General features: G+C 42.0%; 1 protein-coding gene and 1 long non-coding RNA gene across 7 annotated transcripts in view; one reads left to right on the top strand and one right to left on the bottom strand.

The window, feature by feature from the left end:
* Positions 1-13,962, bottom strand: part of LOC110364977 (uncharacterized) — a 43,140-nt gene extending 29,178 nt beyond the window's left edge. Inside the window, exons 1-5 of one of the 2 annotated variants that reach the window (XR_002424114.2) lie at positions 13,415-13,962; positions 13,093-13,254; positions 12,623-12,749; positions 5,100-5,238; positions 4,321-4,418 (exon numbers count right to left, since the gene is read on the bottom strand). This is a non-coding gene — a long non-coding RNA (uncharacterized LOC110364977). The remainder of the gene's footprint in view (positions 1-4,320; positions 4,419-5,099; positions 5,239-12,622; positions 12,750-13,092; positions 13,255-13,414) is intronic. The other variant, XR_002424115.2, reaches the window with a different exon arrangement.
* Positions 1-16,433, top strand: part of ASAP1 (ArfGAP with SH3 domain, ankyrin repeat and PH domain 1) — a 156,765-nt gene that overhangs the window by 16,837 nt on the left and 123,495 nt on the right. For 3 of the 5 annotated variants that reach the window (XM_065054401.1, XM_065054398.1, XM_065054402.1), the window contains exons 2-3: positions 4,343-4,429; positions 14,759-14,888. In XM_065054401.1, the coding sequence (XP_064910473.1) occupies positions 4,371-4,429; positions 14,759-14,888 (189 nt within the window). In that variant the 5' untranslated portion in view covers positions 4,343-4,370. Of the gene's footprint in view, positions 1-4,342; positions 4,430-14,112; positions 14,252-14,758; positions 14,889-16,433 lie in introns of those variants that run through there. The other 2 variants (XM_065054399.1, XM_065054400.1) reach the window with 2 other exon arrangements.

Raw genomic sequence — 16,433 nt, 5'->3', positions numbered from 1 at the left:
AAATTAGAGCTACCTAAAGTCATCACTGTGATTATTTAATAGATTAAAATGTGAGCAATTGACATTTCTCAGAAACCATTATAAATAGGGACTCATCAGCAGAGGCTGCCAGTCAGCTCTTCAGGGTCACTCCTGGGCTCTGCGCTGGGACTGACATTGTAATCAGCAACTTTCAGGATTTAGCATATGCCTATAAGCATGCTAAGATTTTGGTGGTGTATTTTTATGGAAGCACTGAAAACATAGAGGTAGCTAATGTATGAGGTCAGGATGGAGCTTCTGTTGCTCAGGACATACTAAAATCAATCTGAGGTGGCCTATCCACAGACAAATATCCTCGGATTTCCTTGACTGAGGTTTGTTAGTCCATATCCTAGTAGTGTTATCCAAGTCATGGATTAGGGCAAAGCCAAAGAACACGGTTGTTACAACCTGTTCAGATGATACCAACATAGACACAAACAGAACAAACCTACAGCAGTTTTTGGCATGAAATGAAAGACTTTTTTTAAATCTCACAGTTGTTCAAGAACATGCCAGTTATCCCATGAAAACAGCTTCAATTGTCTTTCCAAAATGTGATTTTCAACACAACTTTGAATTTGTAGGACATGCTTTTCAACGGAATATAGATAGAACAATGACTTGATTCCCTATAGTTCAAATAGCACCTTAATTTTTTCAGTTGCAGGAAAGAAGAGGTTTTCTGCCTACTTGGGATATAAAAGCTTCTGCTCAGTCATTAGCTGTAAGTTGCAGAATGAAGCAGTACCCTACAGCATTTCCAGATGAAGCAGTCTGTTTATACAGAAAGCACAAGAGCTATAATTACTGCATGATCACATTTGTATATCAAGGTCAGAATTCTGTGATTCACGCTATTGTTTGGACATAAAGGGAGTTGATTTTCAGCATGGTGGTGTACAACTACTATTATTGCTACATCAGTGACTGTAGAAACAATATTAACTTTTGCTTATTTGAGTATTTCTAGTTAGGTTAAATCCAGTTCAAGCATACATGGAAATTGGTTGGTTAATATTTTTCCTAAAATATTAATTAGACATACAAAATACATATTATTGATGTTCAGACTGCGAATTCTACTGTGGAAGAAAAAAAATCCTCCAAAACAAAAAGCAAAGCAAAATAGGTCATTAAATGACTTATGCATGAAATCACACAGAGTTTAAGCAACATCAAATGCAGGTAATTGAAGAGTGTAAAAATCTTTCCCAATATTTTCCTCTTCTCTACAAAAATCCCTGCATAAGATTTTTTTTCAACTATTAGCTAATATATTGGCAATTTTTATATTATGTTCCTGAGAATCTGCTGGCTTTCCACACTATTTAACCAGTTCTAAAAGCTTAAAATATGAGGATTCAACTCATTATACTTATTAGTTAAGAGCTTGAGTTAGTCAAGCATTCGGATTGTACCAATTAATTAAATATGATTGTATGCATTTGTAATCAGGCACAAGAACAAATGCTTTCCTCATCTGAGGATTAATAAAATTTGCTATTATATTACTGTATTGTATTGTCACCCAGCTGCCACTAAGCTTGGCTTCCTTCTTACTTAAGCCTCAACTAGCCTTTCTCTTTTCAAGTGTAGGTGTCCCTAGCTAAAAAGCAACCATATTTCTCCAAGTTTTCATTGTTCTCTATCTATTTTGGGTTTTTATATTCCCTAGTCCGTCCCTGCTCCCACTCACATACTGTCATATATAACGACTTTACATAAATCTGATAGCGTTACCTTCACATTGCCAAGGACGGTTGAGAAGCACCGTTTTTCCTTTGTTTTCAGGTGAGAGTCAAGACGCCAGCTTGACACAGCCCAAATTGTAATGCTGGCCTTGGGTAGGGAGTTTCATAAAAGCTGTATTTAGCCTCAAAAGACTCTTCACCCTGACAAAATACTTGCATCTCAATGCTGTTCTAATAACTTGTCCAAGGTCACCAAGTCAGGGTGTTGAACCCACATGAGCATCTTATTCATTGGGCCAACCTTCTTCTTTCTAGGAGAGCCACATATATTTCCTTTTCAGTGTTGCTTCTTGTTAATCAATCCTGATAATTTCAAGGAACTTGATTTATTTATAAATATTTTTCTGGATTTCTTTTATATTTAATTTTATTTGCTGGTTGCTGTAGCACTGAGAGGCTCAGAAATGAGTAGGAGACCTAGAAAGGGAACATCATCATCCTGAGCCACTCCAAACTAACCACAAATGCTGGTAACGCTGCTGATAGCAAATGAGTAATTAAATAAATTCAGTAGCTTATCATTGCAAATGTAGGGAGATTCTGTGACTTTTTTGACTTACGAAAAATAAACTACCATCAATTAAAACATAATCTAATGTAAATCATAAGTTACTTGTGAACTTTGGTCAGCATTTGATTTAGAAAGCAACGAGCTATTTTATATATTCTTCTTCTTGCTTTGACTTGAATAGCAGAAACCTATAATCAAGAAGGTGACTGTTTTGCCTATGGAGATGGATAATATCATTAAAAGGAACAGATGTGTTGAAAAGTTAAATGACAAGCAGACATGTCATCATGGGTTGAGCCGCATCCAGGGCTGCCAGTGGCTGTGATTTTGTTGTAAGATCGTGGTGCTCAGTTCTCTGCTGGTGGAGACCTTTCCCAGCCCACGAAAACCAGACCAGTGCCCAGGTCTTCTTCTAACACCTTTTTCCTGCATGTAACATAATATTCAAGCATAGTATTCTTGGTTTATGGTAGGTACTTCTCCTCTTACACCCTTGCCTTCATATCCAATGACACACGTCTTCCTTATGGACAGGGGTTGTAATAATTTCTTCTCCCATTCTGCCAAGTTGGTTTCATACCTAGAGGAATCTCAGATCCTTCCCAGACAGCATGTAAAAATCAGAGATCTGCTGGTTAAAAAGATGTCTGTCTCTCCTAATGGCAAAAGAACTCTTGACAACATCACTTGAAAATATCCTGAAGGCTCAGAAACTGAAGGGAAAAGAGATGCAGTACCATCACATCAAAAACTTCTATGTCGCAATTTTTAATTGAATCCCATGTGTCCTGGAGACAGGGATTATTCTGTGTTATTTTTAATGTTGAGGTTTGGCAAACCTCCAGACCCACATGACATGTTTGGAAACATAAAACAAGCAGCACAAAACCCATAAACAAACTACAGCAGTCTTCAGGGAAATAGGTCAACAGAAGTAACAAGACTTCTCTTAGAGAGAAGATTAAAAAAAATTAAAAAATAGAAAAAGACTCATAGAGGAGGAGATGTGCTTTTCCTTACAGAATCCAGTATTTTGCTCAACCGGAAATGGGCAGACCAGCTACCCAAAGGGTCTCATCTGGAGGTGGCCTCCTTCCCACTCCCTTTCTGCCTTGGGCCCTCTGATCTCAATCTCACCCTTTTGAGTCCTTGTTCCATCTCCTGTTGTCCCAGCCTACTTGGTCCACATCTCTCTGTCTCATGTGGCTTGTCCCAGTCTCCTTGCTTTATCACCTCACCTTTAAAAGCAGCAGCTTCTCGGTAGCCTTCTCCTTCCCAGAGCCATTATCTGGCCCCAAGCCCCAGTCATTCTTTTTCCACCTTGTGCCTTTGGACCTACCATGGAGATCAGCCCAGAAGGCTTCAAAGTGAAAGGTATGTCCCAGTCCCACCCACCTCTTCCAGAGGCTCTGCAGCATCTCTATCACCAGTCTTAAACTGGAAACAGCATGCAATGTGATGGTAGAGAAGTCCAATGAAACACTGTGAAACCATTTCCCCGTGTTCTGGTAGGACCTTCTCCCCACACCCTCCTCCCCTCTCCAACACGCAGGATTCCTCCCTGTCAGGCCACTTCTTGCTCCTAGTCTCTTTATCCTTCAAATCGTATCTCCGTCTTCCAAAAAAGATCAGTCTGGTGCATACACTTGACATGGCAATTTTCAGCCTGAATGGTTAGACTGAAGTTATATTGGAAAACAGGGTCTTCTGAAGTGTCAGACAACTTGGACAGGTGATGTTACCAGCTCTGCACTCAGTGCAGCTGAGTGAGTAGTTGCCACATTTAGTTAGACGAAGAGTTTACCCAGTCAGCTAAACGAAGCTCTCATGCAGCAATATTTAACAAGGTGTTATTATATTTTCAGGGGATTTCTAATGGATCTGTTTACCACAATGTAATTCACAGTATCAAATGCAGTAATCAAATAGCGCATGATAAATTGCTGTCACTGAAGAATTAATAGACATTTTTTCAAACTGGCTGTGTGAATAAGTGACCTTGTCAGTTCCATAGCTTTGGTTAGTTTTACTTACTTGGTCTTTTCTCCTCATGCAGGTAGGCTTCTGGTCGTGACAGATGAGACATGAGATCTTCAGCTTCCAGGCTTTCAAGTTTTTCTTCAAGAGATTCACTATGGAATCGGTAAGAAAGACATAAATATAAGTAACTGGTTTAAAGAGTAAGAAGCAGACCAGAATCTATGAAAAATAAGCTTAAAAGAAATTGGTTTTATCAATTGCAATACCTGCCTGTGTGCTTGCTTAAAGCTATTTTGGGCATTGCTACAGTGGATGTTTTTCAGAAAAAGTCTAAACTATTGATCCTTCCAAGGATCAAAAATTCCAATAAATCAGTAAATGCTTGCAAAACATTGACTGCCTGAGCAAGTGCTGGAACAAACACTAATGCTTATTATGCATTTTGCTTTGCTTTCATAGATTTCAAAGCTGACTGAGGGGGGCAGGGTATAAAAAGGACACTTTTTGTAACTCCTTTCAACTCATCTAGATCTGGTAACTGATGTTGGTGTAACTTTGAAAACAACAGATCTCTGAGATCAGCCTGAAAAATCTATGGCAAGATTTGTGCGGGGGCTTGAAAGATGAGGGACGCTGTTCTTGTGACATAAAGTGCTGAATAGCGCACAGTTGTCTAAATATGCTTTTGTTTATTCAGCCTCTGGATGGTGAGTGCTCGTGTTTTAAAGTTTTGACTGTGTTTCATTGAACCACTAAAAGCTATGTGTGGATTGTCTGACTCAATCCCTCTACAAGAACAACATCGCTGGTTAAGGCTGAGGTTTTCTCTGTACCTGGTGCATGGGCTGGAGATGTCCTGGCACAGGCCACCGCTCCCCGCATGGGACTTTCATCCTTTCTTCTTCCCTGGGGGAAAGGGTTGACCGTATTGCACTCCAGCCCAGCCAAGAGGAGTGTTTCATTGCTGATCTTCTGAAAAATGAATAAATCTTCTTTTGGTGCATTTGTTTTGTCACATGGCTACACATATTTTTCTTTTTTAAGCCCATGATGCCTTAAATAAGCAAGAGACCAGAAGTCAAACAATCGTCTTTTGAAAAGTATGAAGCTATCAAGCTGGATACTTCTATTTGATTTTGAAGCAAGACTTTATGTCCTACTCTTTATGTCCTAGTCTTTATGTCCTACTGCTCCTACAGTTTCTTGGAGGAATAAAACACAACACAACCACCAACAAGCAAATAAGTAGTGGTGAGATTACTGAAATTCATGAAACCCGATTTCCTACAGATTTAGGTCTTGACTGCAGCTCCCAAGGAGGTATAAACCATCAGTGAAACCTTTCCCATGATTGGGATACTTACAGAGCCTTTCTCCTGCACCAATTATCTTGACAAAGAACAAGATGAGGGTGAGCCTTTTCTATTCAGAGGCAATAAATGTGTTTTTCTTCTGCTCATTTTTATTTTCCCACAAAACTCCTAGGAACTGAAGAATTTTGACATCTTTCCTGTCCCCCCTTTCAAATTTGCTGGTGTCAGCAAATCATTAAAAAATAATTTTAAAAAATCATTAGGGTCAGGACAGATTAGCAGATGATCACCCTCTACTGTAGTCAACGGAGAGCCACTTAACTTGGGAAGCAGCAAGCTCATTTTCAGTAGGTAAAAGTAGAAGCAAATGAGTAATCAGAGACAGAGGCTGCTGTGATGGACTTCGAGACTGAAATTCCAAACCTTTTTATTTCATTTAGCATCAGGTGAACACTGACCGAATGGAGACTAGGCCCATGCAGCAAGACCAGTTTCCAAGAACTTCCAGATGGTTGTTTGCTGTCCTGTCTTAACAGAACTCCACAGCGACAACATTCAAATAACTACTTTAATAAAACATATAGACCTTAATTTGAAATTTGAGCAATTTTTGCTTCATGACAAGCCTTTGAGCATTAAAGTGGATACTCCTCCAATTATGTCAGGTCTTATGTATTGTCAAATGTATTGACCTTCTTAAAACAAACAAAACCCAAAAAAACCCAAAAGACATTGCTCCTGAATTGAATATTTCCTATGCTGGGTTCAAGCCTAGAGCCTGGCCAAGTGATCTATCCTTGAAAATAGAGGCTTCTCTAAAGGAAGTGCAGATGTGTTAGTGAGTTCAGTGGTTGTAAGGGCCCTTTTTATAACATCCAACATCTGCAGATTTATTTCCAGCATTTCTCTAACAAGATGCTCTTTAGGAAATTAAGAAATTAAGTATGCTCAGTCAACACTATAAGCCAGCTTTTCAACTTCTAACTCGGTAGGCCCATACATGTGCACATCTGCAAACTGTGCCTTAGAAGAGCTGGCATGAAGCCCCAAATGACTTCTATGGATCTGTTTAGCATGGTGGGGTCTCGGTCTATCTTCTTTCATTTAATACTACTCTAATTGTGATAAATTCATAATACAGAAAAGTATTCAAGAGAGACTGGACAACGCCCTCAGACACACGGTGTGAACCGTGGGGTTGTCAAATGCAGGGACAGGAGTTGGACTCAATGATCCTTGTGGGTCCCTTCCAACTCAGGACATTCTATGATGCTATGAAAAAACCCTCAAAAACCAGATCTCTTGTCTTTATATTTTCACATCATGAAAAACTAGTAGAAAGTAACCCTTCAATTTACCTGCCAGTACTTTTTGTCTATCCAATAAAGTGCTTATGAAATTGTCTGGCCTGAAAGGCCTTCTCATTCTTCAGCTATTTTTTGAAACTCTTGTAATAAAACGTATAATAAAGATACTTAGTTTTGATATAGCACTACTCAGCAGGAGAAGCCCGGTGTGCTTTCATCTAGAAAAATAAATGTAATTGTCTGCGTTTCGCAGATAGGGAAATGATGCACACAGAGATCAAATGCCATGTCACAGTCATGAGTGGCAGCTCAAGGACACGATCCCAGTCTACAGAGATTTTATTTAATTCTCAAACTGCTTCCCAGGTTCATTTTGGTCTGAACCTCCAGTTTCACTTCAGGCAAGATGCATGCTGCCATCAGCATCCATTTAGCAGCTTAGGTAGAACCAGAGCTGTGCTGGGATAATGACACAGCCTTATCATTTCCAGAGGGAAAAAGAAAATATTGAAATGTTTGCAGTGCGGGTTGAAGCTTTATTTCACTCTCTTTTTCTTTTGGAGAGCCCGCCATGCCAGCTGTCCTGCAACATGTTCATTTCTGCAGTATCACCCTCTGATTTTAGTCATTGCTATTTCTCATATTAAATATATATATATATATATATATATATATATTCAGCTACTGTAATTCCTGCTTTGGAAGGACTCTTACATCTGTTTCAATCAGAGTACCCCTTCCCATTTGCACTGTGGACAAGGGTTCAATTCGCCAGGGGCTCCATGGACAATTTTCTTACTCGTCAGCATTCATAAGAGTTTGATATCTTTGGACTGTCAAAAATACAGTCCTTACAGAAGAATATACTGCTGGGTTTTTATATTCTGTAGCTGTTTTAAGGGCTGCATTTGAATCTGATCCCTCCCAACACACGCAGTATTACGTTTCCTATGAACTGAAGTAACGTTTCTTAAATGAGCATCTCTAACAAAAAAACCTCTGTGCACTAAAGATACCAAATCAGCACACCTGCAACAACAACAACAACAACAACAACAACAGAGCATGTCTTCCCTGTTCTTAGCCTGCTGCCTCTTGCTGCTGGGGAGCATTTTGCTGTTTTTCTCTTTGAAGGATGCAGAGGTTACAGGGGAACAGCCCATTGCTGGTTGTTGTTACTGTGAGCCTGGAATGCCATTACGTGTTTGCCTGCATGACTCTTGATCTTGCATGACAAAACCAAAAAACAAAGGCAAAACTGAATCAGCAGATTAGTCAGCTTAATCTTGTGAAACTCAATGCTGCACTTCATTTTCAGCGCTGTTATTTTCAGCTGTCCTTTGAGATGCTGATTTGAGCTTACCTATCGTTCAGTCATGCTCCTTGCACAGGACATTCAAGTAAATAAGATGTAAAATATATCATTCAGTGGTGTATTTCCAATGTTTTTATTTAATCTTATTTGTTTGGCACACATAGTGTTAAAAACACAAGATCTTAATGTTACCAAAATGTCATTTATAATGAGAACACAATGGGTTCTCTTTTTGCTATCATATTAATATTGAAAGAATGCAAAATTAACCTTTTGTTTAAGCCACTATTTCTAGTGCTAAAAGGCTTTTAAACTGGCATTGTAGTTTCTGAGACAGTTGCTTATGTTTTCTTATCTAATTTTAAATACCAAACGGAGACAAATGCTCGGAAATGCCAGTATTAAAATTGAAATCAGCCGATCCTTGTATTCAAAACAGTCACAGTGGCAACAGAAATTGTTGATGCAGCTCATGTAGTCCATAAGGCACATTGGTAGATACTGTTGCTTAAAAATACAGAATTGCAATCAGCATATTCTCTGGATCCGGATTTTTATTTTCTGCATGTACAATGCTATGATTTAGACGAGAACATTTTTCTTTGACTGCCAAGTTACCTGACTTTTCTATCTTAATAACAGAATCATTTCAAAAATTTGTTTGCAAATGCCAAATCCAACAGCCTTATTTTGCAAGTAAAACCACTTTGCAGTTTACTGTATAAGTTCCCCTCGAGCAAATTAGCACCAGTCACAATGTGTGATGTAGGCTTCGATATTTAAAATAGACTGTGCCTTTTCCTGTGAGTACACCACGCACTTACGTGATATTAAAAGTGTAAACATGCTGCAGGTTAAAATAACGTAGTTGTTACATTTTGAACAAGGCTCAGTCAGCCCATGGGACTGTCCTTTGAGAGGACACAGCTCCTGGAGGTGCGTTTCCTCCTGACTAAACATTTCCCGCTGAAGTACAAAGTGATGATGTTATGCATCCTTACATAAATGTTTTTCAAAACAAAACTATGGGAGTTCCATCAACAAAAAGAAGTTTACAGAGTTTCAGCACATGAGATACTCCAAAACCAAAAGTCAAACCCATCCTGCTGAGATTCTTGTTGATTTGAAGCTCCTTTCATCCTCTAAGCCCAACATTCAACTCAAATGAGAAGAGTTGATGTTCAGAAATATTTGTGGGTATTCTAGTACTTATGGCCATACATTTAAACAAACATTTCCTGTTAATTTTGTCAGCAGTTATCTGGATATGTAAATATAAAAATGTAGCAACAGTAATTTACCATACAGATGTTTTCTCAGGAAATTTCAGACTGCCTTATGCCATACAGTGAGTTAGGAGAAGAAGGAGGATGGGAAATAATGCTGACTGCTGTGTTTAGCTGAAAAGGGATGAATATAACACCAAACCACAAATTTATTCAGAATAGCAGTATAGTAGAGCAGCATAGCCTAAGGATATTTTCCTGATGAGTTTTAGCATGCCACTAGTTCTGTTGCTATTCACTGCCGAGTTGGTGATACTCCCTCTGTTTGTGAAAATGCTAAGGAGCATAAAAAGAACAACTATATAGTTTACTTACAAAAGCCTGCGTATTTCAATGATTTGATGTTTTAGTCAAACACTAATGCCTGGTCTAGACTACTTCTATGAGCAGTAATAGCCAAGATGGGAGCTTTGAAAGTGACGAGTGTAGGTGTAAGCCCTCATCTGCAAAGCAGCATCATCTCTTTCATACTTGGGAAGAAAAAAATAACACAGAACAAATTTGACACGTGAGACCCTGGCATGACCACATCTGTACTAATCAAGAGGACTCATGCACAGTAGCCACGTGCACAGCGATTTCCCTCCCCAGCAAACACCTCGCTCCACCGCCACGCTGACAGGCTGCAAGTGGCCCTGGAGGCATCTTGTCTGGCAGCATATCTGGTGCACAGCCAGGGACTCGGGTCAAGCTTGTTTCCAAAAACCAAGCGGCAACCACACCTGAGTTTGTCTGTGAGCTCCCTATCCCTGCGGCAGACAAGGGTGGACTCGGGGTGGTTGCGGGGCTGCTCTCTGCGGGCAGTGTAATGGGATCCCAGGGGACATCCACCATGGGCTTCTGCACAGCTGAGGCATTGAGACCCCCAAGAGCTCACTTTGCATGACTAAAGCTAGACAGCCAAAAATACAGCCCTGCTTTAGTTCAGCAGGGCCACAACCAACTGCATCGCTTTCCTTATCTATAGTGGAAAGATAACCTTGCTGTTCTCTACCCCACCGCTGCGTGGTTTAAACAGTTAATTGCATTGATGACATGAAGAGCAATGCAAGTGCAAAGTGGCTCTTCACCTCTGGCACATATTTGTAATGTTTGAAAGTTTGCTGTGATGACAATATTCATCATCACCTGATGACAACAGCTCAGCTCTCGTGAATGAACTGATGATCTCAATCTAAGATGACTAGAGTACAATAAAATGAAAAATACTATAGTCAATATTCAGCTTATTGCAAAACACCCGTGTTAGTAGTTTGTGCTGTCGTTGCTATGTTCCTTAGCCTCTCCCTACGCGTGATGTGTATCACCAATATTGCAGCAATATTATCAACTTGCTGTAATTAATTATGCTATTGGAGATCACGGTTAAAAAGGGCAAGGTATCAAAGGGATTTGTAGACTGAATCATTGGGTAGTATGGCAAGACAGCACAACTTCCTTGACTGCAGTGTCTCATCAGTACGGAGTGTGTTTCCAGGGCTGTTTGCATGCTCCTCAGCTTGTCCCAGGATGGACAGGGAGATGCATTTTGCACCAGAACACCAAAAGGAGTGAGAGGAGATAAGCATAACTTCTACTGGCAAGTCTTACATGAGAAAAAGGCTGCGGCACAGCCTCCCCCAGGATCTCGCACAGGCTAAGATAGCGTTAGAGCAGACGCTGTGAAATATAACTTTCACACTCTGCTGATTATTCTTTGACACTTGTGAAGTGAAACAGTGATTTCAGTTAGTGACAATTTATAGAGAGGTGCATCTTGCAAATTTAGAAGTGAATCTCAGATACTGATCGCAATTCAAAACAGGAAACATGGTTAAATCTGAAATCCACTAAAAGCTATCTGAAACAGTTACATAATTTGACTAGTTTAAATGTAAGTACATTTTTATAGGTAAGTTGTATAATTTATTTTTTCTTAGCATCATATTAATTAACAAATCTTACTTACAGTGAGTTTAAGTGAAGATAATCCAGGCCTAAAGAGGTCATGCCCATTGGGTTATTTTCTGCACTAGTATTTGTATGGGGAAAGAGGAAATGCTGCTTCAAAGCAGCAAAAGTGAGCACCATATTCTCTCTAACAGAGTTAGCAATTTCAAAATCGTCAAAACCCCAGACTAGTAGGCAATTACGATCAGTAGCTATTGATCTTCCTTTTTTTTTTGTCTTTAGGACTTGTCTGCTGCTCTATTTCCCAGTAGTCTTCTGTATTAATCTATGTTATATATATTTAGTATTTTATTTCAAAATATCATTTTTTCCTGATGGGGAAACATAGAAGCTCAGCTATTGTTACTCGCTGCTGTGCCTTCAATTCTGTCACTCTTCACTGCTCCAATTTCCCTGGCCTGCCTCCTCCCTTTCTTTCTTGAACAGGCTCTTCAATTCTGCAGTTTAAAACTTTCTCTAAACGGTATTAAAGAAAATATGTTTGTAGCAATGTGTCCAGTTTTTTTCCACACTCTTTGGGGCAGGATTTGTTTAGTTATTCAGTTAGTAGATGAGGTTATTTTACAATCCAAGCCTAGTCCTTAAGTTCAATAACTCCAGCCTGAAGAGGAGCAAGTCAACTTTAACAGCGAGAGTACTCAATTCATTAAACCAGTTTACCCATCAGTGCAATGGATTTATCCTCACTCGGGATCTGCTATAGAGGGGTGAGGTCTCCTTGTAACGTGAGCACCGTAGCCAACCCGCGGAGCTCAGGTCTGGCTCAGGAGCAGATGTGTGACAGCCCATGATGGATGTTCTGCAGGACATGACAGGGGATGACCACAGGTCGTGTTTGCCCCTCAGGCCATATCCCAGCCCGTGACACATCCTGTTTCCATGTGGGCATGGCACACCGAAACTGCTCTTTTTGGAACTCCTAATAGCTCTTCCTGGCCCAAACCCCCAGGCAGTTCGCTCCCCATACTACTTTTGATGCCACCAGCCATTTTTATCGTCTTGCTCTCTCATCCTCCTCCACTGCTCTTACAAACACGATCCTCAATTGATTTTCTTCCTACCCTTCAAATCACTTCTTCAGTGCTTCAATTTTTTTATTTTTTTTCGCCCAAATCCATTTTTCAGTGCAACTCCCACGCAGTGCTTTTCTTGGCTCCCTCCTCCTCCTCCTCTTGCCTACTCTACCTTTCAGAGTCTCATGACGTTTAACAATCATCTGTACGAGCCCGCAGCTTTGTGCCGGAAAGCCGGATCACGTGAAGCAGCAGCAGCAGCAGCAGCAGCAATCACATGGCCATACAGAGGGCTTCTGCTAAGGCAATGAAATCAAAGAAACATGTTCAGGCAGGACCATTTCTCAGGAGTATTGGCCATATTTTTGCTGGCAGAACTGCATGCAAATCATTTTTTATGGGTATGCACAAATGAGGTATCTCCTTTTTATGCTTACTCAGGCATCACAGCCTTTTGTTGATGTTTTCAACTCTTTTTGAGTTGTACAAGCATTTATTTAGAATTACATATAAAACCATGTAAAGCCTTAGCACATTGCAATACAGGCGTAGGTCTTTATCCACAGAATATTAAAACCTTTGAAATGGATATATCCATATAATGCTGTTCATATTTCATCGTTCAGATTTGAAAATATTTACCATTCCTGAGTTTCCCAGCTTCTGTGGAGAGAATCCCAAAGAGAAGGAAAACACATGGTATGATTAAGTAAATCAGACTGAAGCGGCAGATGACCATAATTACTTGAGCCTCCTGAGACGTAACCTTCTTTAGAAAGCCACATATGGGCCCCGAAATCTAAGCTTAAAAAGAAAAAAAAAGGAGAGAAAAAACATCATTAGTGCTTCCTATCAATTCCAAGAGTTACATGATGCAACAACAGATAAAAGGATATTTTAGCTTATTCGGGAAGGCTGCTTTTGGAAGGATGCAGGACTGGTAAACAACACAAAGGATGAATACCAGGGATGTGATTAAGGATTCAGGCCGGTGCTGCTGTGCTGTGCGAGGGCTCCGTGGTGCGCTGAGCAATACAGCCCTTGTGATGGGGATACACCACTCTCCCATTCCCCTTGAAAAGGCTCAGGAACAGAACTAGTAATAAATATCAGGAACAGCAGCTTCAAAGGCGTCGCTGAGACATAGCAGGACTTCTTAAAAATTATCTGAGCATATGGAGGGTGAAAATCTATATAGCCAGATTGCTTAAAGCGATGACATTATCAGCAATGGTTATTTCACGCTTTACATCACGGGAAGCTTGAAGCACAAGGGCTTGAAGCAAAAGGGCTTTAACGGGCTGTGATGGGCTTAGAGGAGGAAAAAAACAACCGCTGACTTTCCTTTGGGGTTCACCCGCGGCTGAAGCCGGGGGCTGCACCCCGGGACGGCACGAACAGCGCGGTCAACAGCGGGAGCCCAGCACCCTCCCGCCCGCCCGTGTGCGCCCACCGAACCCCCTCGTTTGTAATGTAAGAGACAAAAGGGGAAAGCGGCGCAGGGTCCGCAGCCCCCCGCCGATCCGGAACGGGGGAGGGGGGCGGTGCGCGAGGCCGGGGGAGGGGGCGGCTCTACCGCGGGAGGGGGAGGGGAGGCGGGCGCTGGCGCGTGCGCAGAGCACTTCCTCGTTGGCCCCACGTAACGGCTGCGGGCGGGCGCTGGGCAGCGCGTGTCAGTCACCGGGTGACTGTCAGCGGCGGCGGGACCCCCGCCAGCCCCGGCCCAGCCGCCGCCGCCGCCCCCGGCCCCGGCCCGTCCCCTCCTTCCCCCGGCCGGGGGGCGCAGCCGGAGCCCGCACAAGTTAGTGCTCAACTTGGCGGCGGTGAACAGCGTGAGGGGGGTCGGCGGCGGGTGGGGAAAGGGGCTGAGCCCGGCGGGGTGGGGGCTGGCGGCGCCGCTCCCCTCGCTCCCGCCGCCCTCCCCTCAGCGGCGGGGCCGGGTCTCCTCAGAGGCGGCCTCGTCCCTGCAGCCGCCGCGGCCGCACTCAGCCGAGGGAGCGCTCCCCACCGGCGGGGCCGAGCGGCCGCGGCCGTGTGGGCGCCTCTCCCCCCTCAGCCCTGCCCGGGAGGAGGAGGGGGCGGCCGGAGAGGCTGACTGGAGGGGGCGAAGCCTCAGCCTGGCTCTGGAGCTCCGCTGCTTTGATGCTGCGCGTCTCTGCTGGCTGTTAACATCTTCCCTCTCTTGTGGTGTTTTTTTTTTTTTTCTTTCCCCCTTGTCTTTTTTTTTTTTATCCCCTCCCCAAAACTTGGGCTTCCTCTCCCCGGGATCGCTGTGCTCGGCTCCTTCTGGGCTCTCCCGGTGCGGCAGGATCATGCCGGACCAGATCACCGTGTCGGAGTTCATCGCCGAGACCACAGAGGATTACAATTCCCCGACCACCTCCAGCTTCACCACCCGCTTGCAGAACTGCAGAAATACGGTCACGCTGCTGGAAGAGGTAAATCATTCCCCCCTCCCCGCCTTTTTTTTTTTCCCCCCCTTTTTTTTTGTGTGTGTGTTGTCTTTGAGAAAGAGCATCAGGGACGGGGCAGTACCACCCGCCCAAATCCACGGGAGCTAGAGGCACTGGTATGCATGTAATCTGGTCTTTTAATTGTGGGACTTTGCTCTTGTGCTGAGCTAGTTACAGAAAGCTTCCCTGCCCTGGCGTCTTAAAGATTAGCGCGTAAAGCAGATGCCTGAACTTAAATATTACCCTTGTACTTCTTGGTGTTTTTGATGTTGGCGGTTGCTGCGCTAGAAATAGTGTGAATGTTGGGATTTTTAGAGGGAAGAGGAAGGCTGAGTTTTGTTTGGGAGCGTTAGGAAAGGTTTTCCCCCGCCACTCGTTAGATCAAGTCAGCACAGAACTCTTGACTGCAGAAACCTGCCAAGGGGAGACTTTAAGAAATGAGGTAAGGATGAATGTGGAGTGAGGAAAATAATATGAAAGCAAAATAGGTGGTGGAAGGAGAGCAAAATAATGCAGCAGAAGTGATTATACAGTTTCAGCATCTCAATCTTGAAGCCTCAGTGTTGAAGTTTGTTTTTTGTTTTTAATGCTTATTGTGAGGGTCATTTAAATGTTCATCCTGCTTCTCTGTGAAGAAATAGGGGTGTGAAAACAGGTAAACTTCTAGAGCTGGTTTCTATGGCGTATCAGCCCACTGCTTCCTATTTGAGGTTTCAGTGTGATTTCTTATGGACTGGGTCAGCAGTTATGAGGAAATGTCTTCCAAATAACTTTAAAACAAGACAGTGTGTATCTCTTCTCTTGCCCTGTGCTTGGTTGAAAGTACTAACTTAATGATACTGAAAGCAGTCTTATTTTTTGCTATTGTTTCATAGATTGCAGTTAGTTGTTTTGGATTATACACTTAGTTCATGAAGCATTTGTCAATTCTTCAGGAGTCAGCACGTATCCGGGAGATGGATTTAATAGATTCTTTTTAGTTTTGTTGAATGTGTTGGCATGAGCTAAGTATTTGGTATGCAAGGAGTGTTAATCATGACGTTCTCCTGATATTCTTGGATATGGAAATTATAATTCCAGAGGATTAAAAATAATTATGTTGCCTCTTGAACTGTCTATATTCAAAATTATAGCAGTGCTATTGTTTACAATAACTGACTAGGTAACAGTGATTGTCAGAGTGCATTTAAAATTACAGATTTTTTTATGTAACCTAGTTTAACTTCATAACTTTTCCATAACTGTAATTGCCTTTTTTTTTTTCCATGTAACTAAGCCATGGTTGCTCATAGATTTGTAAGAAATCAACCTGTTTTGGTTTGTGTTTGACAGTATTGCTGCCCCCTGGTCTTAATTGTGTGGAATAGGTACAGCTATTGGTATACTTATTAGTACAGTTGACAATCTCCATAGAATTAAGTAAAAATACAGATTCTGCCGTAACTGGTGACTTCTAGGGTAAGAATACAGTATAATGATTCCATGATTTGGAAGATTCATCAGTACAGTCTGAGTATGGTAATGCCCATC

This window comes from Columba livia, chromosome 2 (assembly GCF_036013475.1).
Source record: "Columba livia isolate bColLiv1 breed racing homer chromosome 2, bColLiv1.pat.W.v2, whole genome shotgun sequence".
Lineage (NCBI taxonomy): Eukaryota > Metazoa > Chordata > Aves > Columbiformes > Columbidae > Columba > Columba livia.
Note: the sequence above shows the minus strand (reverse complement) of the source record. Positions and strands in the feature narration are given on the sequence as shown.